Genomic DNA, 26,505 nt, shown 5'->3' on the forward strand with positions numbered 1-26,505 from the left:
GAGTAATAAGTCCAAAGGAATTAGGTTACGGAGCAGGAGAAAAAAAGAGAAAAGAAAAAGAAGCAACAGAGATCTCCCAGGGAGAGGGACAGGAGCAAATCTACATAAGTTTGTCCTCTTTCTCCCATTCCAATGCCTCACACATACATCCAACACTTAGCCCCCACCACTATCTACAGCTTTAATTCAAATGCATAATATGCTCTCTCTCTCTCTCTCTCTCTCTCTCTCTCTCTCTATATATATATATATATAGTTCGGCTATGGTACTTTTAAAAACACCAAGTACTTGGCGTTTATAAGTTATTTACCATTAGATCTATTCCTTTAACCAATTCCACCTCTTAGATCATATTATTCCACCAACCACCCACTCAACCCTTGGTGATCACTATCATCCTAACCGCACATCTCTTAATCTAATGACCGAAAACCCACCGGCACCAATGACTTGGTGTTTTTAAAAATATATAAACTCAATTATATATATATATATATATATATATATATATATATATATATATATATATTAACTCGAGGATATAAAAATTTTCATAGTCTAATAACCACGAACTTTTAACTACCCTACACACCAATCCTACTATCTGTAGGTGTGAATCTTACTATCACTCTGGGGATTCCAACTCACCCATCAACCAACTTATCATACTAAATTGCCTAACATTACTAGTTTTACCATCTAGATTGCCATTTTTTAAATGTTCGTGGTTCACAAACTACGAAAATGTTCGTAGTATCGGTTTGACATATNTCAAATCACGTGAAATTTTGATAAAAAATTTCAATGTCATATTATCACGTTTTGTAAGATTTTTATTTTTAGCCGTTGATTTTGAGCCCCTTCGTTCACTAGGCAAATAATATCGAAAAATCACATAATTTATTTTCTAGGTACTTCAAATACTCTAGATCAAGTTAAACGAAGCCAATCGACGATTCGAAAGTCGCAACATCGAAAACAACCTGGAAGATCTGTGCTTCCAGAAGCATAGTAGCCTCACTATATATATATATATATAGAGAGAGAGAGAGAGAGCGAGAGAGAGAGAGAGTCCGGCTATGGTGCTTGTAAAAGCACTAAGCACTTGGTGCTTGTAAATCTTTTACCATTAGATTTACACTTTTGATCAGTTTTACCCGTTAGATTATACTATTCATCCAACCACCCACTCAACCCTAGGAGATCCACATCATCCTAACCGCACATCCCTTAATCAAAGGGCCGAAAACTTACAAGTACCAATGAATTGCAAATATATCCCTCTAAATATAGTGAGTTAATTTCATACATGTCCCTCTAAATATAGTAAATTGCAAATATATCCCTACAAACTTCAACTTTCATATATTGTTCTTACAAAAGTCCTAATATTTTCAAATATGCCCTTTTGGTTTGTTACCATTAAAGTACTGCTTATTTTATAAGTGAAATGACCTTTTGCCATCACAAACATGTCCCTTCAAAAGTCCCAAGTGTTAAGTGAAAAGGGCTAAAAAGGTCAATTCACCTTATTAACTAATTAGGATTAAGTATTTTACTTATAATTAACTAATTTTTTCTAATGTATCCTAACGGCAGGGGCATATTTGAAAATATCCGAACTTCTGCAAAAACAAAATATAAAAGTTAAACTTTGTAGAGATATATTTACAATTCACTATGTTTACAAAGAACTGTATGAAATTAACCCTTATTACATACGTAAAATACTTAACCCTAATTAGTTAGTGTAGTGAATTGACCTTTTTACCCCTCTTCAATTAACAGTTGGGACTTTTGGAAGGACATATTTGTGATGACAAAAATGTCATTTCACTTATAAAATAAACAGTACTTTAACGGTAACAAATTAGAGTGATATATTTGAAAATATTAGGAATTTTGTAAGGGCAATATATGACAATTGAATTTTGTAGGGATATATTTATAATTCATTATATTTGTAGGGATCTGTATGAAATTAATCCTAATTATAAAAATCAATTTACATAAAAGAATTAACTGATTATTTATTTTTAAAAAAATAAATTATTTTTTTATAATTTGCAAATTAGAACTGAAAATTTTTTTATAGAATAATCTGGATATTTAGTAAACTGATTAAAATATTCTCTTTTTTTTTCTTTATTTACTCGCTTGTTCTTTTTTTGCAGTCTTCTTCGTCTCCTTTCTTCTCGCCTTTCCTTCATCTCATTTTTTTCTTGCTTTCTCTCTCTTCTCCTCCTCCTCCATCGTTTACATGTCGATGCCGTACTTCTCTCTATTTCGCCCACACCTCTGCCAGTGCCGGCGGCGATGACGCAGGTTTGAATATGGTACAGATTGCGGAGGTGAGCCTGTGGCAGGTGGCATGGCTGTGGACTACGACGGCGACGAAAGTGCCATAGTATTTGAGTACGATGGGAAGGGAAGGCACGTCAAGGCGGCGCGGCAATTGCAGCAGAGGAAAAATGATGGGGAGGGTGGAGGCAAAAGGGAAAAAAGAAAAATTGTAAAAAAATGTGTTTTCCTTTTCTGGAAAGGTCACACGTGTCGTGGCCACTGTAAGGAAGGCCAACAAGTAGAGAAGAAAGAAAAAGAAAAAAGGGTTATTTGCATACACGTCCCCGCAAACATAGTGAATTGCGGAAATATCCCTGCAAAACGGAAACTCCATAAGCTGTCCCTGCAAAAGTCCTAATTTATGCAGATATGTCCCTCTGATTAACATCTGTTAGAGAACTGTTTATTTTTTAACAGTTTTTATGTGAAATGACCATTTTGCCCTCACAAATATATCCCTCCAAAAGCATCTTCCCCCTCTCTTTCTCTTCCTCTTCCTCTTCGGGCCGCCGGAGCGGATAGCGGCGACGGCGCGGGTCGAGCTCGCCGGCGACAAAGAAGAGGGAAGAGAAAGAATGAGAGGAAGAAAAAAAGGGAAGAGGAAGAAGGAGAGGAAGAGGGAGAGGAAGAGGGAAGAGAAAGATGAAGAGGGAAAGGGTTCGTCGCCGCGCGCCGCCGCCGCATCTCCTCCCTCGCCGGCGACGAAGAAGAGGGAAGAGGAAGAGGAAGAGGAAAAGGAAGAGGGAGAGGAAGAAGAAGAGGGAGAGGGAGAGGGTTCGCCGCCGCCGTCGCATCTTCTCCCTCGCCGGCGATGAAGAAGAGGGAAGAGGAAGAGGGAGAGGAAGAAGAAGGGAGAAAAGGGAAGAGGGAGAGGAAGAAGGAGGAAAAGAAAGAGAGAGGGTTCGCCGTCGCCGCCGTCGTCGCCGCCGTCGCTGCCGCCGCCGCCCTCGCCGGCGACGAAGAAGAGGGAAGAAGAAGATGAGGAAGAAGAAGAAGGGTAGGATCGTAAATTTATCTTATAATTAACCATGGTTAAGTACTTTAACCGTGGTTAACGAAAATTTTCTAACAGTCCTTAACGGCAGGGACATATCTGCATAACTTTAGACTTTTGCAGGGATAACTTATGGAGTTTCCGTTTTGCAGGGATATTTTCGCAATTGACTATATTTGCAGGGACCTGTATGCATTTAACCCAAGAAAAAATTACACTGTTTCAAACAAAATTGTACTATATGAAACTAAGTTACACTATTTGAGACTTAAGTTGCACCATTTAAAATCATTTGTGATTAAGTTGCAACTTTTCAAATAGTTCAACTTAATTTCAAATAATTTTAAATGGCATAATTTACATCTCAAACAATACAACTTAATTTCAAATAGTACAATTTCTATTTTTATGATACAATTTAGTTACAAATAATTTTAAATTGTGTAATTTAGTTTCAAACAGTGTAACTTAGTCTCAAACAGTGCAAGTAACTTTTTTTTTCTTCTTTATTTTTTGACTTTTTTTTGTGGTGGTATCGATATATGATTTTCTTCTCTGGAGAAAAAAAATATTTTTTTCTTTTTTTTCTTTTTCCCTCTCTTTAACCCTCTGCATCTTTTTCTGCCACTGCACCGCCTCCTTGGCCCTCTGTCACAACCACTGCCCTCGCCTCAATGAGCTCTCCCGCCCTGTTGTCCTCAAATCTTGCGACACTCATTATCGTTGCCGTCTATAGCAACGCTCTCTATCACAGCCTAATCTTTATGATCTGTGTCATATTCGAGCTCTTGTCATTATCGCCGACGTCAGCGGAGATGTGGGTATAGTAGGAAAGAGGAGCGCAGCATCGACGTGGGGGCTGTGGAGAAAGAGGAGGAAAAGAAAGCAGGATGAGAAAGAGAGGAAGGAATGGCGGGGATGAGAGAGATGTACGAAAAAAGTGAAGAAAAACAAATGAGAAAAAGAAATGAGAGAGAAAGATGAATAAATATATTTTGATCGATTCTAAAAATTTAGATCTAATATATAAATTCACAAAATAGCCTATATTTGCCGAAATGCAAAATCAGTTGATTTTTTTATGCAAGTCAACCGCATATAAACCTAATTATATATGCGTAAGTTATACAAATTTTTATGTAGGTATAAATTCCAATCTAGCCGACTCAAAATTAAGACTAATAAGAACTAAGTTGGAATACTATCAATAGCACCAAGTTATTAGTGTTATTAGTTTTTTAGCACTTGGATTGAGAAATATGCGGTTAGGATAATGTGAGCCCCCTAGGGTTGAGTGGGTGGTTGGTTGAATAGTATAATCTAACAGGTAAAAATAATTAAAAGGTTAAATTTAACGGTAAAAAATTCGATAGCACCAAACCTTTGATACTATCGATAGTATCCCAGCTGAACTCGACTAATAATTTAATATAATAAAAAATGTTTAAAATCACTTATAGCATTTTTCTTACCCAAAAAGCAAACAATGCCTTTAATTCACTGTCTCACAACAGCAAACTTGGATCTGGTCCAACCACACCCACTCATTAATTCCATCAAACCCGGAGCTCACTGAGTTTGCTGTTTATTACCCTGCACTGCTAAAATCCAACCTAACCCAACCAAACCACAATGCTTAAAAAAGACCAAAAATGAAAAAATAATCCTCTCTCTCTCTCTCTCTCTCATTGGTGTCTCCTTCTCGAAAAAAAAAAATCTAGAATGCACCAGGTATATTGCTGATGCTTGCGCACCCAATCAATAAAATTATCTTTCTTGAGTTGATATGTCACATCGTAGTTAATAGAAAAATATTTTTATTATACTTTTCTTTCAAATAAAAAAATATGATTAACTTATTACTAATGATATGGTGCAAGTATGATACAGTAAATTTTCTCCTCCTTCTCACCCTTGGCTTCTTTTTAAAGAATGGCTATATAAGTAGTCTAAGAACCTTTACCAACATTTTATCCCTAACCTTCTCTCTCTACATACCCACCATTTGTCCTCTCTCTCTCTCTCTCTCTCTCTCTCTCTCTCTATTAAGGAGCAACAACATTCTCTTTGGAGAAGAAGCTATACCAAAGCTTGTTGAGGTTCTACATAGTTTAAAGCCCATTTTGAGGTAAGTTTTCGCTAGCTCTATATATATATTGAGATCTCTTGGGTGTTTTTTTTTGTTTTTTTAACTTGAGATCTTTTGGTTTCTTTTTTTTTGATTTAGTATTCTCTATATAGGAAAAAAATGGTGCTTTAATTCTCCCTCTACATTTCCTTTCATTGATCATGTAGCAAGTGAAATCTCAGTATAATAGTAAGCAAAACAATATATTACATCGCAGGTTGGTAGCTACTATTATATATTATATATTAATATATATATATATATATATATATAAATTAATTAAATGGAAAATTAAACACACATGGTTTTAATTATTGAAAAGTTTATGTGGGTAGGTGTGTATAATTTTGTTATTGAAATGTTTTGATTGTGCCATAAATGTTTAGGCCCCGTTTGGTTGAGGGAATAGCGGGGATAATGAAAGTTATCCCGCGATTCCGCAAACGGGGTGAAATTTGGCCAGGATTTTTATCCCGGTCAAACCTTGCTATTCCGGTTTTCGGAATAAAAGAATTTGCTATTCCACCATTTTGATGGAATAGCACTATTCCAATACTTAATTTCAAACTTAATTAAAATTATAAATTGAATTAAAACTAAATTATATAATATATATGCTTATATATTATAATACAATATTTATTATAAATTATTAATTGTAATATATTAATATATATTATTTATATTTAAATATTTATAATAAATTTATAATAAATTATATTTAAATTTATAATAATTCTTTTTATTAAATTAAGTTTAAGTAGAATTTTAAAAAAATTTTATAAATTTATTATAATAAATAGTTTTTATTAATTGTTCCACCCCAATTCTTATTTTAAAATTTTAAAAATTTTAATTTTAATTTTTTAAAATTTTATAATTATAATACATTATCTTTATTATAAAATTATTAATTGTACTATATTAATAATTATTATTTATATTTAAATATTATAATAAAATTTATAGTATATTTTATTTAAATATTATAATAATTTTTTATTAAATTTAAGTTTAAGTAGAATTTTTAAAAAATTTATAAATTATTATAATAAATTATTTTTATTAATTGTTCCCATCTATTCTTATTTTAAAATTTTAAAAATTAAAATTTAATTGTTAAATTTATAATATATAATCTCAAAATTAAAGTTTATAATTTTAATTTTTTAAATTTTAAAATTAAATTTCGATATATTTACTTTTGAAATTTAAAATTTGATATTTTATATTTTTCAAATTTAAATTTGATCTTAAATTTAAAGTTTGAAATTTAAAATTTAAAATTTTGAATTTAAAATTTGAGATTTTAAATTTCAAATTTTGAAATTTCAAAGTTAAAATTTTAAATTTAAAAATATATATTTAAAAATTTAAAAATTTAAATTCAAATATAATAAGAGGATAATATGATTATTTTTTATTTATAAAATCCACTATCTTTCTTAATCCATCTTACCTAACCAAACGCTATTTTTTTTATTCCCAGGAATAACCCAATTTTCATCCAAACGCAAAATTGATCTAATCCCCGCTTATACCTCAATTTATACCTATCCCTGGAATAGTCACTTTTTTCTTATCCTCGAACCAAACGATACCTTAGAGTTTGGAGTTTGGTTGGAAAATAAAGCGGGAACCATAAAAAAAATATGTTTAATAATAATTTTATTATTTTAAATATAGTAAATTTTATGGGCTATCACTTATGGTAAAATTATTTTTATCCCCTTATTTAATTAATAAACACCAAAACTGTAACTCATTCGTGAATTAAATAAAACAACTACTACGTGAATTAAATAAAAGTTTGAAATGCGGGATGTTTTGGGTACACTTTGGAGTACGCGTAGCTCATTCGTCTTTTTATGTAGAGTTATTAACAGCCCGAGGCGCGTGTGCCGCTCCTTAGCATTCCGATGGAATTTTTGTGCTTACCCAACAAAACCCTTATGTTAAAGTGACAAAAATGCCCCTATAGGTTTGAAATTTGCCAGGGGTAATTTTGACTTTTAACTACGCTCCTCGTACTTTGGTCCATGTGTTACAGGGGCAACGAGAAAGAACTTAGTGGAATAAATCAATTGTTGAAAAGTGATAGCAATGTTTTAAATAGTTATTTTACATATATAAAAAATAAAAATATATATAAAATTTATCTAAATTATAGATCATTTTAAGTTGACTATTCAGTTTTTAAAATTTTGATATTATCATCTAATATTTTAATTTATTTTATTAGGATCAATTAATGACTGTTTGACTTTAAAATATAAATGCGTCGTTTATCTTTACAGGTTTTGTTCGAATATTTCATATAATTTTCACAATTATAAATTTATTAAAGTAAATAATTAATTTAAATTTAGAGATTAAAGTATTGTTGACTGATTCGAATCAAAGAAATTAAAATATATAGTAGTAAAATCAAGTTTTTGAAAAGTTGGATAGTCGACTCAAAATAATTCATAGTTCAGAAAATTTCATATGTTTTTACCTCAAAAAAAAAATACTCTTGCCAATGTTATATAGCTATCTAAATTTTGAAATCTCTTTTAAAAAATTATAAACTTTAAATTTCCTTTTTGCGGTTTAGCACATTATTTACGTTGCGACACTGTCGTTTACAAGCTTTACTTAACTACTTTATGATTTTATTTTCATTTCACAGTTAGAAATTACAGTTTGATAGAATAGTATAGTAATATTTTTTGCAAACCATAAAATTATGGAAAAACTTCAAATACCCCCCTTGTGGTTTCACTTTTTCTCACATTAATACCCTATAGTTTAAAGTGTATCAAGTTACTATCTTGTGATTTTGCACTTTTTCACTTTAGGGCATGTTTGGTTGCTCGAAAGTCGGCGTAATAGAAAAAGTCACTTTTACAAAAGTGACTTTTCAATTCGATTGTTTGGTTGCTATAAAATAAAAAAATTAAAACTATAATTTTATAATTTTTTTTTATTAAATTATATATAAAGAGGTGAAAATATAAACAAACGACTTATACTTGCAATTTAAATTAAAAATTTAAATTTATATTAATATTTAGAATTCAAAGTTATATTTTAAAATTTAATTTAAAGTTAAATCTGAGTTGAATTTATAATTAAAATCAAAGACATAAATTTAATTTACAATTTGAATTTAAAATTTAAGTTATAACTTATAACTGAAATTAAATTTTAAAATAAAAGTTCAACACAAAAATTAGAACATTTATTCAAATTTGAATTTATAATTTGAATCATATATTAATTTACTCTTTGATCTTAAATTTTGAATTCAAATATGAATTCACAATTTAAATTATTATTTATTTTTAAATTAAAACATGAGTTTAAATCACAATTCGAATCGAACATTTGAATTTTTTAATTCGAATTCAAATTCAGACTGAAACTCATTATTGAAATTAAATGTAAATAGCAAATGTAAATTTGAATTTGAATTTGAACTTGAAAATTTAAATTTTAAATTCAAATTTCAGTCAATAATTTGAATTTATAGTTGGAACAATTTGAAGTCAAATTTCAAATTGAAGTTCTTAACTAAAAATAATTTGATTAAAATTTAAAATTTAAAATTTAAATTTAAATTCTAGAATTCAAATTTAAATAAAAATAAATTTTAAATTTTAAATTTTAATATAAAGTCATAAAATTGAATTTAAAATTTTATGTTGAATTTTAATTTACAAATAAAATTCAAAATGTGATAATAATTTTAATTCAAATTTAAAGTAAAACTGAACTTTAAAAATAAATTTAAGTATTAAGTTAAGACTAAATATAACATTTTAGCTAAGCTCTCCACTTTCGGTGACTTCCGAATTTTTTGAGCCGAAGTCAAAAAAGTGAGATTTGGTTATAACTCACTTTATCAACCTACTTTCGTAAAGTGACTTTCATATTCATTTTCGTAAACCAAACAACCGATGAAACGTCACTTTCTAAAAGTACCACTTTCGGTGTTACACTTTCGGCGAACCAAACATGCCCTTAGTACCATGTGGTTTAAAGTGTATCAAGTTAGTATCCTACGGTTTCACCCTTTCTCACTTTAGTACCCTGTGGTTTCACACTTTCTCACTTTAGCACTCTGTTGTTTAAAAACCACAGGGTACTAACTTGATACAAAAATAAAACCACGGGGTACCAACTTGATACACTTTAAATAATAGGGTACTAAAGTGAGAAAGTGCGGAACCATAGGGTACTAACTTGATACACTTTAAACCATAGGGTACTAAAATAAGAAAGTACGAAACCACAGGGAGGTTTATAAAGTTTTCCCTAAAATTATTAGTACAGATTATAGGACGATAAAATATCATATTTTACAGTGTTACGGTTTTATATATAAATATATATATATATATATATAGAGAGAGAGAGAGAGAGAGAGAGAGAGAGTGAGGCTACTATGCTTCTAGAAGCACGGAGCCTTTCGTGCTTTCAGATCATTTTCGATATTGCCACTTTCGAATTGTCGATCGGCTCCGTTAAATTTGATCTAGAGTATTTGAAGTACTTAGAAAATAAATTTTATGATTTTTCGATATCATTTGCCTAGTGATCGAAGAGGCTCAAAATCAATAATTTTAAAGGCCGCAGTGAGCCGTTTGCAAGTTTAACGGTGTAGAAATATCCAAATCACGTGAAATTTTGATAGAAAATTCTTTATACTATATAAAACAAGATCAATATCTTTGATCTAAAATTTTAATGTCATATTATTACGTTTTGTAAGATTTTTATTTTCAGCCGTTGATTTTGAGCCCCTTAGTTCGCTAGGCAAATGATATCGAAAAATTGCAAAATTTATTTTCTAGGTACTTCGAATACTCTAGATCAAGTTTAAGGGCTGATCGCCTGATTCGAAAGTCGCAATATCGAAAACGACCGTGAAGCACGGAAGGTCCGTGCTTCAGAAGCATAGTAGCACTCACTCCATATATTATATATATATATATATATATATATAGTCCGGCTACTATACTTTTATAAGTACGATCGCCTTCGTACTCATAAGTTGCTTTCGATAATAGAGTTTTCGAATCAACGATCCATACCGTTAAACATTATCTAGAGCATTTAAAATTTCTAGAAATCAAATTTTATAATTTTTCGATATCATTTATTTTACGATCAAAACCTCACAAAATTAACAATTTTTAATAGCCGGTATGAAATATTTGCTAGTTTAATGGTGTAAAAAAATCGGAATAGGTTGAATTTTTGATAAAAAATTCTATTCACTACCTAAATAAAGATCAATAACTCTGATCTTAAATTGAAGGTTCCAATCATCTATTTTTAGTATGTCGTTTGATTTTGACCGTTCATTTTATTTCTGCTTGATGGACTTTATAATGGTTTCAAAAAATTACGAAATTTATTTTCTAAAAGTTTCAAATACTCTAGATCATGTTTAACGGTGTGGATCGTCGATTCGAAAGCTTCAACATTGAAAACAATTTATGAGTACAAAAGGCTCTATACTCATAAGAGTATAGTAGCCCTCCTCTAGATAATGGAACTAAATTAATAGTTTACATATGGGTAAATAAAACAAATAAAAAATCACATGGTTTCTTTAAACCTTTTAATGTTGGGGTTATCAAGAGTAATCAGACCAAAATTCAATAATGTTTATATATATATATAGAGAGAGAGAGAGAGAGAGAGAGAGAGTAATCCTTCAATACAACATATAAATCTTGACTTTTTTTTTTTTTTTGAAAACCAAATTAACAAAAAATATTTTTCAGTCGAAAAATTATTTTTCGGAATTTGTCATGAAAAAAACCTAATAGAGTAATCGGACTAATTTGCAGTTGGTTAAAAATTTGATAGTTGGTAATCGAGATTATCGAGACTTCAAATTTAAAGCCCAGTTATTTTATATTTTTAACTAAGTTTATTTTTGAAAAATGAATTTAGTGGATAATATAAGTCAAGTGTTTGGTGACATAATAATATAATATTTGAAAGGGTAAATATTTTTATTCTTACCACAATCTAATATTTTTGGATAAAGAGGAACAAAAATAATTTTTTGTTTAGTTTCACATTTCTCATTCCTAATTCATGTCGAAAAGCAATGAAAAAAAAAACTATTGAATTAACTAAACAAACGCATAAAAAAAATAATAAATTTAATTGAATTTTTTTTTAATTTTTTTTCCTTGATTTCTCTGGACTTGGTATTGGTGTCGGAAAGAGTACGAAAAATCTAAAGATAACCGTAATTATGTTTAGTTATTTTCTCAAGAATAACAGTGAATAGTAGAAAAAATATGGCGCGGATAACGAGACGAAAGTAGGGATGCCAGCGGATCGGATTTGAGTTGGATTTTCAAAAGCCCAAATCTGCATCCGACATCTAATATCGAAACCCGAATCTGGATCCGTACTCAGCCAGTTTTAAAACTCCATATCCATATCTGACGCCGACCAAAAATCCAAGACCCGAATTCAAAAGCTCGACCCGAGAATGAGGAGGACGTAGTGCCAATGGAGACAGCGGAGAAAATAGAGGAGAAGAGACCTGTTAGGATTTGGATGATAAAATGACTATTTTTCATCGGTGGATAAAAATTTAATAGATAAAAATTATTAAATTTTTTTATATATTGTATAAATAAATAAATAAATAATATAAAATTTATTCGGGTTCGGACTGAAGTTCAGATTTGGATTTGAATCAGATGCATACAAAATCATACCCGTATCCGAATTTGTCGAATTTAGTGAAGGTAAACTCGCCTCTTTCGAATTCGGGATCAGGTAATATTTCGAATATTCATATTCATCGATATTTCTAGACGAAAGGGTAGGTGAGAGTGCAGAGGCGAAGGATAAATTAGAGAATAATCTTATTTTGCAATTTTGACTCGTATAAATTATTCGAATCAAATTTTAACTTATTACATAAATATTTTATTACCGAACAGAGCCTGAGATATAGCGAGCCCACGTGGGTTTAGTGCAACTAAACCCAATTTAATTAATTAAAAATAAACCCTTAAAAAAAAGGACAAATAGGATGCTTAATCGTACACGTGATTCCAATTTTTGTATGCGCCCCACAATTAGTAACGTTCCCTTGTCGGAAGGGTCTTCTAAAATTATTTAGGTAAAGAAAAAAATGTATGTTAAACCCCTCAACTATAGTCCAATTGGAAAAGGAACCCTCAAATCTTTTTTTTTCTTTAAGTGTACACTTCTCAAATTTTTTTAAAATTAATTTATTAAATTCAATTATAATTTTGTTAAATTTAACGGCTCTAATTATTTTCATCAAATAAAGCTGTATAAACCGATAACTGATGTTTAAAAGAACTATCGAATATTAAAATCGACCATCTTTTTGCTACGAAATGACCATTATGTTTCCGAAAGAATTTAATTTTATTTAACGCTATTAATGTCTTTTAATTATATTATCATAAATAAATTTCAAAGAATTATTTTAATGAGTATAAGGGGTAGTAAAAATGTAACGATCAACTAAGGATTATCAATCTGCAAGGATAAAGTTGTATATTTTGAAGTTTTACAGAAATATATGTGCTAATTAAAACTTTGCATCTATAATTTTAGAACATTGTAGAAAATTTTTTTTGGAAAAAAAACCTCAATAAAAAAATATAAAAATTAGGGACCATTTACAAAGTTGTCTACAACTGAGGGGGTTCCCAGTAAATTTTAACCAGTTATTTATTAAAACCCATATGCATGTTTCGATCCACCCCTTTGACCAAGTATTTATTGGCCACACTTTAACCTCTCTCTCTCTCTCTCTCTCTCTCTCTACTCAGGTACTACTCTCAGAAGCAATTTTGAAATTTGAAACTTTTTATTTCAAATTTGAGTTTTTATTTGCTTTGACTTGTGTTCACTCTGGTATCGTAAACTTCGATTAACTAGACATGGACACTGCTGAAATAACCACTTTGTCAAATTGCACCGCATCNATATATATATATATATATATTATCTACTCATAACGTTCTCTCTAAACCCCACTTCGCAACTATGAATTAGGATACGGCGAGTCTGCAACAACACTGCATCAAAAGCGAAGGATTCGTTGGAGAGTTGAGCTCCCTTCACAATACAATGCCGCGATCCAGGTTAAAAAGAAAAAAGAAAGAAAAGAAAAATTATAACACCAATTTTTAGTTTAGATTTGTGTTTTTTTTTTCTTTTGCTAATAATTATCAATGCAAAAAGTAGGGGCTCTGAGTTGCCGCAGCAGAGGGCGTCGCCGCGGGCGCCGCTCCACCTGAAAACCACCGCGTGCTCCGACGCCAACGGCAGCGTCCACCACCGCCCAGGTGCGGCGTCGAGTCCCAAGCTCGACGACCGCCGCTCCCCTCGCAGCGCCTTTCACGAGGTACGTGTGCGTAAGTTGTTTTCGATGATAGAACATATGATTCGACGATAGATGATTTCGCTAAATATAATTTTACAAAAATATTAAATTTTATAAATTTTTTGAATTTATTTGTGTAGTGAATCGAATAGTCTTGTGTTTTAAATGTTCTTCAAAGGCAACTGTTCTTATGTAATTTGGAACCATAGAGTAATGCGTAAGTAATTTATTTTAGAGCTATGCTACTTTTGATGCTACAAAATTTTCAAATAACGAAGCTTGAACACTTCCAACTAGAATGCCTTTTTTTTATTATTATTATTATTTCGAATTAGACCGTTAGTACCGCCATTGCCTTTTTGAAATTTCAAATCCCAACGGTTGATTTTTTTTTTTTTAATTTTTTTATTTTTTGGTTGTTGTAACAGAAGAAGCGCGGAACTCAAGTGGCGGATTTGGAGACGAAGCTGAAGAAGGCACAGGAGGAGCTGAAGAAGCTGCGGGAGCAGCTGGCATCTGCCGAGTCGGCGAAGACCGACGCGCAGGCCGCCCTCGAGGAGGCCAAGAAGCGCGTCGCCCCGCAGTCGCCGCTGCCGCCACCGTCGGCCCCCAACCCCGTCGTCGCTTACGAGAACACGAATTCGGCATTGCAATTGGGGACCGATGAGGCGGAGGAGGTCGGCGACGCACCGCCGTCCCCTGCCACCGACGTTTTCGAGGTCGTCGAGGTCGCCGCCGTCCCCGCGGAGTCGGACAACAAGGAGAATGTATGCGTCGGCACCGAAGACGGAGACGATCAAGAGGTAGAGTTGGGAGAAGAGGCCGAGAAGACGATGATGATCGTCGAGAAGAACGAATGCGCAGAGAAGAAGAAGAGAGACGACGGCTATGCTGCGGAGGCGGCGGAGCTCCGCGAGAGGGTGGCGGAGAAGGAGAAGGAGATCGAAGCCGCGGCGGCGGAGAACGCGGAGCTCAAGAAGGCGGCGGAGGCGGCGGGGGCGAGGATTAGGAGGATGGAGGAGGAGTTGCGGGACAGCAGGGAGAGGGTGGGGAGGTTCGTGGAGGAGGTGGAGGCGGCGGAGGGGGCGAAGGAGGCGGCGGAGGCGGAGGTGCGGCGGCTGAAGGTGCAGGCGGAGCAGTGGCGGAAGGCGGCGGAGGCGGCCGCCGCGATGCTGGCGGCCGCGGACGAAGGCGCGGTCGGGCGGTGCGGGTCGATGGACAAGCATCTTGTGGCAGGCGGGAGCGGGTACGGATGGGGATCACCAGCGGTGGCGATCGGGGAGGAGGCAGAGGAGGAAGGGGGGGCGGCGGCGGCGGCGGGCGCGGGGAAGTGGCGGGGGGGGGGGNCGGGGGGCGGGGATGAGGATGCTGGGGGAGCTGTGGAGGAAGAAGGGGCAGAAGTAGTTGAGTATTAAGGAGTTGTGATGATCCTGGAGGGAGCTTCCTCAGCTTCTCCTCCTCATCTGTGGCCACTACGGATTTTGGGATCAGCTTCTTTTGTTTTGAGGGTAAAATTCGCATAACTGGTCACTAATCTTAATTATCTAAATCTTTGTTTCGCTGCCTAATCGCTTAATTTTAGTAAATGGATTCTTAACGTTTGTTAGTTGTTTCGATCAAGTCTCCTACGACAGCGCGGAGACACCAATAAATGCTCAAAATATGATAGTTTTCGCACGAATCAAACGAACTTTTTGACGGAACAAGGAGTTTAACTGGAAACAACTAACAGGGGAGGCGAAGGACCCAATTACAAGAAACTAAAAATGCCGAGAAGTGTGGTGAATGTTTAGGACCAGTGATGCAAAATTTGCCCTCTTTTTGGTGTTGTTGCTGAGTTTGTTGTATTGTATTATGCTGTATTGTTTGTTCTTGTTGTTGTTTATGGAACAGCCAAGCTTTTTTGGTTTCCTCTTGGTACATAACTTTTGATTCAGTAGGTGAAGTGGTGTTGGAGAGAGAGATGTTGCAGCTTTTAATGTATGAAATGAAATAGCTTCAGCTGCTGCTGCAGCAGCAGCAGCTGCAGCTTCTGCAGCAGTTTAGGTAAAAGCTATTGTGGAGTGGGCTTTATAGATGGGAACTGGGATATTTGTATGTTCTGAAGCACCCTGTTGGTCCAGCTTTTCTGATAGTGGTTGGTGGGGAAAGAGATTTCAATCAAGGCCCCTGATTAAAGCCTGTGGGGCCCTACTAGCTTTGGGACATTTATACACCTGCATCAATCACCATCCAAAAAGATTTAAGAAATAAAAAGCATCAATTGTATTGTTGGGGCTAGAAAAGTGGTGAATTCCAGATTATACATGCTTCTACTGGTAATATTGATTTTGAACCAAGCTATCAAGTATAATTGATACTAACCTAGTCTTAGTCTATTTGCTTGTGCAAGTCATGTATTTCCCGAGTAATGCTATGTTGTTTTCGAAAGTAGATGATAGTAGAAACTGACATGAAGGTATTAGTTTGATCGAACGAAGCGTAAGACGAACCATCCTGCTATAAATAAATTGCTTAATGTAGTTGTTACCATACTAATTTCACTCTCATCGATTTAAAATAGTATTGATCTTCACTAAGAATTGAGCTCCTATGCTTTTATTGGTGCCGGAAGGTTTTCAATCTTTGAATTAAGGAATGTGTGATTAGGATAATAGTCGTCTCATAAAGTTGAGTGAGTAGTTGGTGCTATAACATAATTTGAGAGGCGAAATTGATCACAGAGGTAGATCTAACGGCGGAAAACTTACAAGCACCAAGAACTTGCTACTTTTAAAAGTATCGTAGCTGGACTCCTTCATTAATTAATTACTGTATAATTGAAATATCGGTGATCTAAATAATTTAATATAAACATGAGCTAGGTTGGAGTGCTATTATTATTAATAAAATTAAAAGTGTTAGTGCTTTAGAGTCATTCTTGACAATCAAGTATCCGGTTGGACAATCGTCATTACTAAACATGATATAAAGCACTTTTTTGAAAAACTGAATTTCATAGTTTTTTTAATATTATTTACTCTGTGAATAAGCAATCCCCAAAATTAACATTTTTAACAATCTATGTGAGTTTTGTGGTTTACAGGTGCTGAACAATTCAAATTAATTGAATTTTTTGATAATTTTATATAGCTATCTAGATCAAGACATACAACTATAATATTGAATTCAAGAATTATATCCCCTTATTTTTAAAAGATTGTTATACTTTAACCAGTCATTTTGTGACAATTTAATAAAAAAAAACAATTTTAAAAATTATATAGTTCGGTTTTTTTAAAAAATTTGATGGTGTTGATCATTGATCTGGACGCTCCATCACAACATTATTTAAACCTAAGCCTATAGCATTAAGAACTTTAAGCAATATTAATAGCTCCTAACTCTAACTCATATAAACTATGCATAGAGCTAAGAGAACATTATACTGGAGAAATGAGCAATTAATAATTCAGGAACCTTTTTTGACATGGTTTATGTACTTAATTGAATAATACACAAAAGATAGTGGCTCACCTATTAAATAACTTGACAAATAACAATTAATGTACAACAATATTAAATTATAAGGGAACAAGTTCTCCCTAGAGGGAAAGAATTTCCATAAATAACCTTTTCCAAAATGAAAACTATCCTAAGCTGCAGGTGTAGATGCATAGATGCCAATCATACTGCAGCAATGGCACATTGCGAAGAGCCCCTTTGAACTTTTCCAGTGAAATGCTTCAAATCCACGGCGTTTCTCGGAACAAGCCAAACTGTGAAAGGATTAAGGAAGATGGAAGCAAAGATTAAAGTGTCTTCCTACAAGAGGAGAAATTGTTAGATCTCGTAGATGGATTTACCGTTTTTGCCCTTAGTGAAGAATTTGGCTGCCGTAATCCTGGTTGAACTTTTCATAGCGGTGTGCATGTAGATGGGCTGATGGTCGTGTATTCTTTAAAGCAAGCTCAACATCTTCTGGCGTGACAGGACCAACTTCGGGCATTTCTACATGAATATCAAGTAATTAGTTGAAATATTGATCGTTAATTCTTCACGGAATTAAAGCGTTGCGAGATGATTTCTACATACTAAGGTGAGATACTAGAGTGTTTGGAGACAATCCAAATATTCAGCATAGTTGCATAAAGTGACCACTAGAAAAAATGTGCAACCTAGTGGTTGCAAGCCGAACACTAATTAATAATACATAAAAGCCAAGGAAAAAAAACACTCATATCTAGCTATTTTATGTGATTGTTTTTGCATTTAATCTTGTTTGTGACAAAGATGATGACAATTCCCTGTATCAATTCAAATTTTCGTTCTCCTTTGACCATCTTTCCCACTCAGAAGAAACATCCCAGGAATTTCTCTGATCAATGTAAGTTTTCTCTCTTAACCATCCTTCTCTACTCAAAAATGTCCTTAGAACCTCCTCCCTTGCTTTTACTTGCTCAGTATTTTGGTATCATTTCCCAGAAAATGGGATCAAGCTTTAACCACACGTTGTATATAGGGAAAAATTATGGTCTGAGAGCCAATTTCTAGCCTGGTTGATTCCAAAAGTTTGATATAAATAATTCTAATAAATGAAACTTCAGTTTCAGTCTGATACTTTGTTTTTGTAACAGTTCAGATAATCTTTCCAGATGTTGCATACATTTAAACAAATGGGAGCAAGCACACTAAGTTATACACAATGTTCTAAACTGCGGAAATGACTTGTAGTCTGCCAAATACATAATAACATATATGCAGTAAGCAGGTACAAATTTAGCTCATATAAGTTAATATAAAACATATTGAATCTAATAAAAATAGTAAAACATGTGATAAAAACACAGAAAACCCTCAGAAGATCTAAGAAGAATTTTAAAAATATAGATTTTATAAATGATCTACTCAAACATTTTGTAGGACAGTTTGGCAACTATACATGCCAAAGTCTCAGGTCTCAAGCAAATTTGTTAAAAAAACTAACTTGTGTTCGTAATCAATAATCAGCAAGTCATGCCAAACCTTCTATTTATCGCTTAAAATGAATGATAGTAGGTGCTTACCTGCTATTGACTCTTAGCATTAGATTAGACAATGCTAATCCACAATTTGGTAGGTCACCTATTGACTCTCAGCTCGGCAATGAAAATTTCATAGAAAACAACATAGCCTAGCTAACTTAAAATTCGAAACAAAAGCTTAGAACTGAATGGTCATACTTACCATCCTCAGGTACCTGTTCTTGTCTGCCTTCGAGAACAGCCATTAAACGCCTCAGCGGCTGCATCGCTGCCTCCTTGCATACAAGACGGATATCAGAACCTGAATAGCCTTCCGTCCTTTCCACCAGAATATCATATGGAATCTCCGCCTCTCCGGGTGTTGACGGCAGAAGCTCCTCGAACATTGCATGTCTTGCTTCTGACTCTGGCAGGGGTACAAGAATCTGATTGAACAAAGTCAAAGAGAATTTCATCTTACGAAAAGAACTCTTTGTACCAAGATAAACAGGTCTTTCCCAAGGACTGGTAGTACAAGGATTTAAAAGCGCTTTATGTCAAGATTTTCTTGACATTCACATAAGGTCGATGCTCTCATTGGATAAAGATAGAATAGAAGCTAGGATAAGAAAAGAGAACCAGTTGGAGAAAAACGCCCAAGGCAGATCCATTACCAACAATATTTCACAAAGGTAACCCAATTATACGAGAACTTTGATGTTGTTGATAATTATGATAGTAATTTCATAAAAAGACTTGATGCTCAAAAACAGTAATACGTGTGTAACTTGATGAATAAAGCAAGCAAGTTATGGCATAGTTTGGTACCGCTTCCCATCTTTTGTTTTTCATTAAACCTAAATTTCATTTTCCCAAGAGGGCTACTATATGTTATTAGTTAGCTTGCAACATGCCACATCTGGATGTTAAACAGCATCATCTTTAGGAAGTTTCGTTCTTGTTGCTTAACAAATGTGTATAGATTGCAAAAGGGAGGCCTTAAAGAATCGAGGGGTACAGAAAGAGGCCTAAAAGAATTCCACAAACATAATAATCTCACATAAGGGTATACAGCTATTATAAATTTCATGGGGTTTTGTAAAATTATTGACTCTCAGAAGTCCATTTAATAGTTACAAGTCCATTATGTTTGCAGGGACGTGTATGCAAATAACCCTAATTTAAAACACTATTGATGTGGTTCCTGAGTTTGGAAGCTCTTTATCCTAGAACCGAAAAAGTGAAACCTAGGCGAAATGTATCAGATAGCTATTACCTTGTGAAAAGCAAAGGATTGTTTATGTCGTTCTAATAGTCATCTAATTTGTTTTAATTCATTGTGCTACAAAGGATACACGCTTCTCAAGACGGCGGAGCATTGCTGCATCCAACTCCCACGGTAGATTTGTTGCCGCTAAAACAAATACGAGCTCATCTGTCTTCATCAAGCCATCCATCTGCAACATGGATTAAGTTTAAGAAGTAATATATCCATAATTTGCATCTCCTTTGCACATTTGTTCACAATGGAAGCTAAAATTACAAACTACGCAATCGTAAGGCCCTCTTTGAATGCGTAAACATCTTGTTCACCATAAGCATATCTCTTTGACTTGCAGAGTTTGTAGCGTCTGGTTGATGAGGAGTGGTGATCAAATGTCTAGATTGACATACCATATTCCGCCTTCTAATCATTTTCTTAGAATAAGATAAATTATCTTATAGGTGAAATATGTTGTCCTACCAAATTATGAACATCAAAACCTTTCAAAGAGCAAAATCAAACTCCTAGCTTCAAATCACAAAAGAATATTTTCATACCGAACAAGTTATCACTAATAACTTAATCCGACATTCGAACGGGGCCTAAATCTCAAAATGCAATTCAAGTTTGCTAAGGTATAATGAGAAAGAGTTGTAATCTTGCTTGCTGTTGCTGCAACTGAGATGCAAGAAATTTGCTGACCGCAAATATTTATAATTCGTAGTATTTCTTGGGATTACTATGTTAGGTAGCTATAAGAATTTGCATATATGAACCAGCTAAAAAGCTCAGGAAATGCCAAAAAAAATGTATATATCCTCATAATTTTTATGTTAACATGAAACACCAGGAACAGGAAACAGAATGTCATAATAACCACAAAAATAATAATAAGGCTGAAAACACAAATATGAACCAACGCCAACAGTATGATCACTATTATGAAAGGCTAATGCATGTTGAATATAAACCAAATGACCTACAATTGTTAGCCTCTTTCGATGATTTTGATAGATAATCAAGGAAACAAAACAGTTGGACTCATTTTTTTAACTCTTTCCAGCTTGTGCATGTTAAAATTTGCATGTTATTCACTTGATGACCATTACTTTAACTAGTGCATTTCTCCCTTTTTCATCCTTCTTGACTTCTCCTTTATTTCTTACCCTGCTACTACACAGACTCTTTATTTTCCTTCCCTTTCCCCGAGCTCTTAATTCTTACTTCCTTTTTTGCTCTGGTAGGTTTGATAATCCACAAATAACAGACATGAGGAAATGACAAATGACTGCCTATGCAAATGGATATTGGCTTTGAAATCATCTAGACTTCTAGAATTAATTGGTTAGAATCAGACTGCAGGAGTGAATTACAATGGATATGCGGCAGCAAGAATTCTACACACTTAAGAAATACACTTCTTACCTGTATAAGTAGCTCAGTTTTCAAACGTCGACTTGCTTCATGCTCACTTCGAGCTTCACCACGTTGACTAATGATAGCATCAATTTCATCAAGAAATATGGTAGATGGTGCATGATGCCTGGCAAGCTCAAATAGAACTTTCACTAACTTCTCTGAGTCACCTGCACATGGCAAACTAAACAGTAAACAAGCTACAAAAGAAGAGAGAGAGAGAGAGAGGAATAGTATATAGAATACAATGGATAATCCAAAAGATTCAAAACTTTGTTGGATGTCTTTTATAAAAAAAAAAAAAAAAGAGAGAAGAAAAAGGATTCATGCAAGTATGAACAGATATTGAGTCTCCCCATCGGCCTTCTCTAATAGGGAACTCGATAAATCCCCAATTCATTCCAAAGGTGCCATTACCTTTTTATTGTTATTTAGTGAAGGAAACAGAAGCTGTAAACATATTTTAAATAATTCATTGTCATCCTCCGTGAAGCCCAAGAAGAAAAGGACACAAAAAAGTTTTCATTGAACTAAGCAAGGATGGAAAGGTAGAGAGTAGGCAGATTTAGTAATTCCTCATCGTTAAATCAGCCCTTCCCAGAGTAGGAAGGCATAGTTGATGCAATCCTTAATCATAGACGGCAGCAATAACCCAATCTCTAAATTGTCTTGAAACTAAGGTCCTTGTTGATGAGATCAAAAATACCATTATTAGTCTCCTGGGTAACCTTCTACCATCTTGGTCTGACGGACACTACAGAACACTCCATTGTAGGATTTCTATTACAATTGTCTGCATGGTTTATAAAATAGCAGATGGAGAAAATATCAATATGGCAAATGACCAAAACATTTTTATATTAGAATTCACCATTATAATTACAATTCTCCCTGGTTCGAAATTTTCATGGTCGCTCAGACAGGTGAAAAAAGAAAATTGTAAGGCTAATGAAGTGAGTTTTATATGTGGCAACTCTTTTTCTCCTCAACACCAAACAATGTAAATATATGTAAATAATGAATCTATGGCAGAATAGATTGATCTTCACGAAAACGTCACATGTACAAAGGTTCTGCTAGGATCCAAAGTGGTACTACATAGAACTCGTTCTATTATCCTCTCCAAAATTTGCCTCCAGACATTTAATTATCATTAGCAGAGAAAAAAAAAAATGCCAGAGAAAAAGTAAATGCCAATTACAGTGAAATGAGTCAAACGACCACGGACAACTATACTAGAAAAATTATGTGACTAAATTCCATGAAAAGGAAGAAAGCTATTATATCACAAAAGAATAGTTGCTTATGAGGAAAGCAGAACATACCTCGCCATTTGCTAACAATTGATGATGCTGAAATGTTGAAAAAAGTAGTTTTGCACTCAGTAGCCACAGCTTTTGCTAGCATTGTCTGCAAACATTATATACACGAAAAGTGTTTGATGAGAAAATCTTCACAAGAGATTCCCAAAATGAGAATATACAGTTAGATAAGATAGTATAGATCGCGCCCAAGAAATACTGCATAGGCAAAGCTTATCAGCAATTTCAACTAAGCTAAAGCTTCTGTACCAAGTTTTGTTATTTAGATAGCAACTACTGGCATGCTCACTCTACGTACCTTATCAAAATGTATAAAACTACAGCTTGTGTAGATTCATTTGCAACTTTGACCAAGCTCTGAACAAGCTAATAAGCTTGATGAGCCTAAGCTGTTCATAAACAGCCAAAATTGCTTTCATTTTTTCATCATTAATTATTAGTTAGTGTAGAGGTCTGCATTTCTTACTAAGGCAATCAATCGAATGAGTAGTTGAAAACTTCAAAGAATAAAAGCACGAAAAGCAGTGAATAAGAAACTAGAGGAAAAAAGTCGTGAACTTTGCTGGTAGCTCTACAAAATATAGCTGAAAATGAAGGTGCCAAGCATCATATAGTCCAATATTACAAACCTTTCCTGTGCCTGGAGGGCCAAAGAGTAATATTCCTTTCCAAGGTGATAAGAGACCAGTGAAATACCTCAAAGTAACATAAGAAGAAAAAGATCACAGTCATCATTTTATCCTTCTTCCCAAACAAAAGCTTCAGACTATTACTGAGATTAACTCCAAAACACATTCCTTTAGGTATTTGACATACTTCGGATATTTTATGGGCATGACAACTGCTTCTTTAAGTAGACGTTTCGCGTTCTCTAATCCCTTGATGCTTTCCCATTTCACATCTGGACTCCCACGAATGATATCCCTGTAGGCAAATAAGATTAAACCATGACAACACAACTAGGAATAGCCACAAAGAATGCACACATTTCGAATTCAAATTCAGAATATACCATCAGAGGTTACCTGCATAATGTCTCTGCTAGTGTACGAGTTTCGGCGGATTCAAAAGGCGGAAGTAGGGATTTCTGGCTGCAAAGAAAAGTACATCCATGAGAATTATATTTTCCGAGACAAAGAAAACTATAGCGGAAGGAAAGAAAGTAGGACATATGTACTGGAAATTAACTATATGGAAAGAGAATCAGTATGGTTTTTGGAAAAGATAACAAATGAGCAAAAGGATAGAAAGCTATGTGATATATATGAGACAGTCAGGATAGTAGTATAAATGTCAATCAAGAAGATTTGCAGTGATACTAACAACACCAAGCCTTGCATATTTTGAGTAGCATAAAAAAAATGCTATGGGATAGGTTAATATCCTTTGTTTGGAACTTATTCAATCTAGCACAATGTAGTTTTTCTCAACAAACTGTTATACCAGAAGATTGCTTAAATTTCAGTACGTCACTTTTCTGTTGAGATTTTACGGGTTTAGCACTGCATATACCACAGAAGATGAGCACGGTATTAGACGATCAACAAGACTCTGCTCTGCAAAGTTGGAGTGCCCCTGCACAAAGCCCCAGCTACGTGTCTTTACAAATTACATGTCACAATCTCAGGGCAGCACCTTGTTGCAATAGTTGGCATGCATGGGTAAGAAGACCAGTGGATACAAGAAAAGTTTAATTTGGTTTTAGATTGGCATATTTTGATAATTGCTTTAGGTTGACTCTAGTAATAGCCAGCACTGTATTTTCAATTCTCTTGGAAGTTCTGCCATAGGCCCATATATTCTGTGGACGTTGAAGCTAAATTCCTATTTTGAATAGGGGATTTTACAGCCACAAGGGAAGCAAAATCAAAGACAGATTTCACTGTAAGAAATTATTGTTAAACTACAGAAGTAGAAGTCACAGAATTTAAGGTAACATCGGAATATTGAGGGAACATCTTTCCAAGACACAATTCCTAAATGACAGCAGGGAGAAATTAATAGAAAATACTTTAACGTAGAGTTCAGATTTTGCATGATTGAACTTAGTAAAGAAATACAGAGTTTTTGTGAACATGGGCTTTGATTCTTCTCTACTTTTACGGTTTCTACAAATCTCCCTGAGAGAAATATTCCTTTCTTGTTGAAAATATTCAAAAAATCTTTCTAACATCTTATTAGCTGTAAACTGAAAAATGCTGTGGAATTATTGCACCCATTTATTTTTTCCGATCTGCAGAATTTTTATGCTACATTTTAATTCTTTTTGTTCAGAATAAACCCTCTATTGTAATAATTTGGAAAATTTCTTTATAGCATTTAGGTACCAAACTACATCACCAGTATGCTAGGCCAAATGATCATGAATAAGCCTTCTAAACATAGTGTTTGAAAGTCACACCCTAACCATCATGATTTATGACTTCAATAAACTTGTTTGAATTCCTAAAGCAAAAGTAGATGTTGTGAAAACTTCCTGCATTATGATCTGCATGTAGAAGCCATAAATTTGACAAAAGAACATCGAAGAGAGAGAGAGAGAGAGAGAGAGAGAGAGTGCAAGATTATGGTATTTGAACTGATGCTAAAGTGAGATTTCAAATAAGAAGAAAAAGGTGTGTTTGGCCCTGCTACAGGGTATAGTGCTGTCGGATGAAAGTTCCATCTAAATAGTGCTCTTAAGAGAAACATTTTATGAAAACTCAACTGGTTTTCTCCTAGTAGAAATAGAAGCACCAATTAGGAGTATCTGCTTTCGGACCTTAGAATCTCATCTCCAACACCACTATAGCAAAAACACTACTTTTTTTTTTGTTTTGTTTGTCAAATGCTCTTCTAAGGTGATTGTTGCTGGTAGCAGAAGCAGAAGCAGGGGACAAAGGAGCGCTGAATTCACATCTCAAGCAACAATTTTGAAACCACAACTTAAGAATGAAATGATTGGAGCAGATATAAACCGAACAATGCCATGCCACCACACGCAGCATCAATGAACACAAAAAGACATGCTCCGAAAACAACTGCTGTATATTAACTATTCCTAAACAACAAGACAATGAAAAAGCAAAATAAAGTAGCATATGATTAGTGTGGACTCTTACGGCACTTCGTAGTCACCCCTTTCCGAAATAACTCCCGGGCGCATCTCCATCTTCCTCTCCTAAATTACATCAAAATTACTCATCAAATCACACATAAACATCTAAAGATTAGCGAAATTCGATCACAAAACGAAATCAACCTGCCGCTCAAACTGCTCAAAGATCGCCAAATCCGAGGCGTTCTTCTTGGCGCTCCCATTCGCGCTGATCGCGCCATTCGCGTAGCTCCCATTCGCATTCGATCTCCCATCCGAATCCTCCTGCTTCGGCTCCTCCTTCCGCCCGAATCTCACATCGTAATACAGCTTAAAATCCTGAGAAAAGCGGATCACATTTAACGAAATCACACAAAGACGCGATCGAGAGCGCGCAAGGGTTTGGATCGATCGGAATCACCTCGAAGCTCCAGCGAGTGGGGAGTGGAGCGTCCCCCATGGTGCCGCGGCGAGGGTTTGGGAGCGGCGGAGGGGGAGGGGATGGGATCTCGCGCGCTCTCTCTCTCTCTCCTCTCTCCCTTTCTCCCGGTAGTTAGGAACGAGGAGAGAGAGAGAGAAGCGGAGGAGAGAAA

The 26,505-nt window shown here is 34.5% G+C and overlaps 2 protein-coding genes across 2 annotated transcripts; one reads left to right on the forward strand and one right to left on the reverse strand.

The window, feature by feature from the left end:
• LOC109722094 (interactor of constitutive active ROPs 4-like) lies at positions 5,334 to 15,267 on the forward strand. Its single transcript, XM_020249980.1, has 4 exons — positions 5,334 to 5,466; positions 13,522 to 13,610; positions 13,714 to 13,873; positions 14,281 to 15,267. Exons 2-4 carry the CDS (start codon positions 13,597 to 13,599, stop codon positions 15,265 to 15,267), a joined length of 1,161 nt encoding a protein of 386 aa, XP_020105569.1. The 5' UTR covers positions 5,334 to 5,466; positions 13,522 to 13,596.
• LOC109722368 (katanin p60 ATPase-containing subunit A-like 2) lies at positions 17,281 to 26,501 on the reverse strand. Its single transcript, XM_020250417.1, has 12 exons — positions 26,334 to 26,501; positions 26,078 to 26,251; positions 25,938 to 25,996; positions 23,862 to 23,927; positions 23,653 to 23,760; positions 23,466 to 23,532; positions 22,840 to 22,924; positions 21,524 to 21,684; positions 20,190 to 20,291; positions 19,058 to 19,280; positions 17,698 to 17,842; positions 17,281 to 17,610 (listed from the first exon to the last, which is right to left on the reverse strand). Exons 1-11 carry the CDS (start codon positions 26,370 to 26,372, stop codon positions 17,709 to 17,711), a joined length of 1,218 nt encoding a protein of 405 aa, XP_020106006.1. The 5' UTR covers positions 26,373 to 26,501; the 3' UTR covers positions 17,281 to 17,610; positions 17,698 to 17,708.

This window comes from Ananas comosus, linkage group 16 (assembly GCF_001540865.1).
Source record: "Ananas comosus cultivar F153 linkage group 16, ASM154086v1, whole genome shotgun sequence".
Classification (NCBI taxonomy): domain Eukaryota; kingdom Viridiplantae; phylum Streptophyta; class Magnoliopsida; order Poales; family Bromeliaceae; genus Ananas; species Ananas comosus.

Coding starts and splice junctions, on each gene's coding strand:
- LOC109722368 (XM_020250417.1), bottom strand. CDS start 26,372: ATGGGGGACGCTCCACTCCCCACTCGCTGGAGCTTCGAG. Junction 21,685..22,839: donor AATTGTTAGCAAATGGCGAG/GTATGTTCTGCT, acceptor TGCCATGTGCAG/GTGACTCAGAGAAGTTAGTG. Junction 19,281..20,189: donor TCCGCCGTCTTGAGAAGCGT/GTATCCTTTGTA, acceptor TTGTTCAATCAG/ATTCTTGTACCCCTGCCAGA.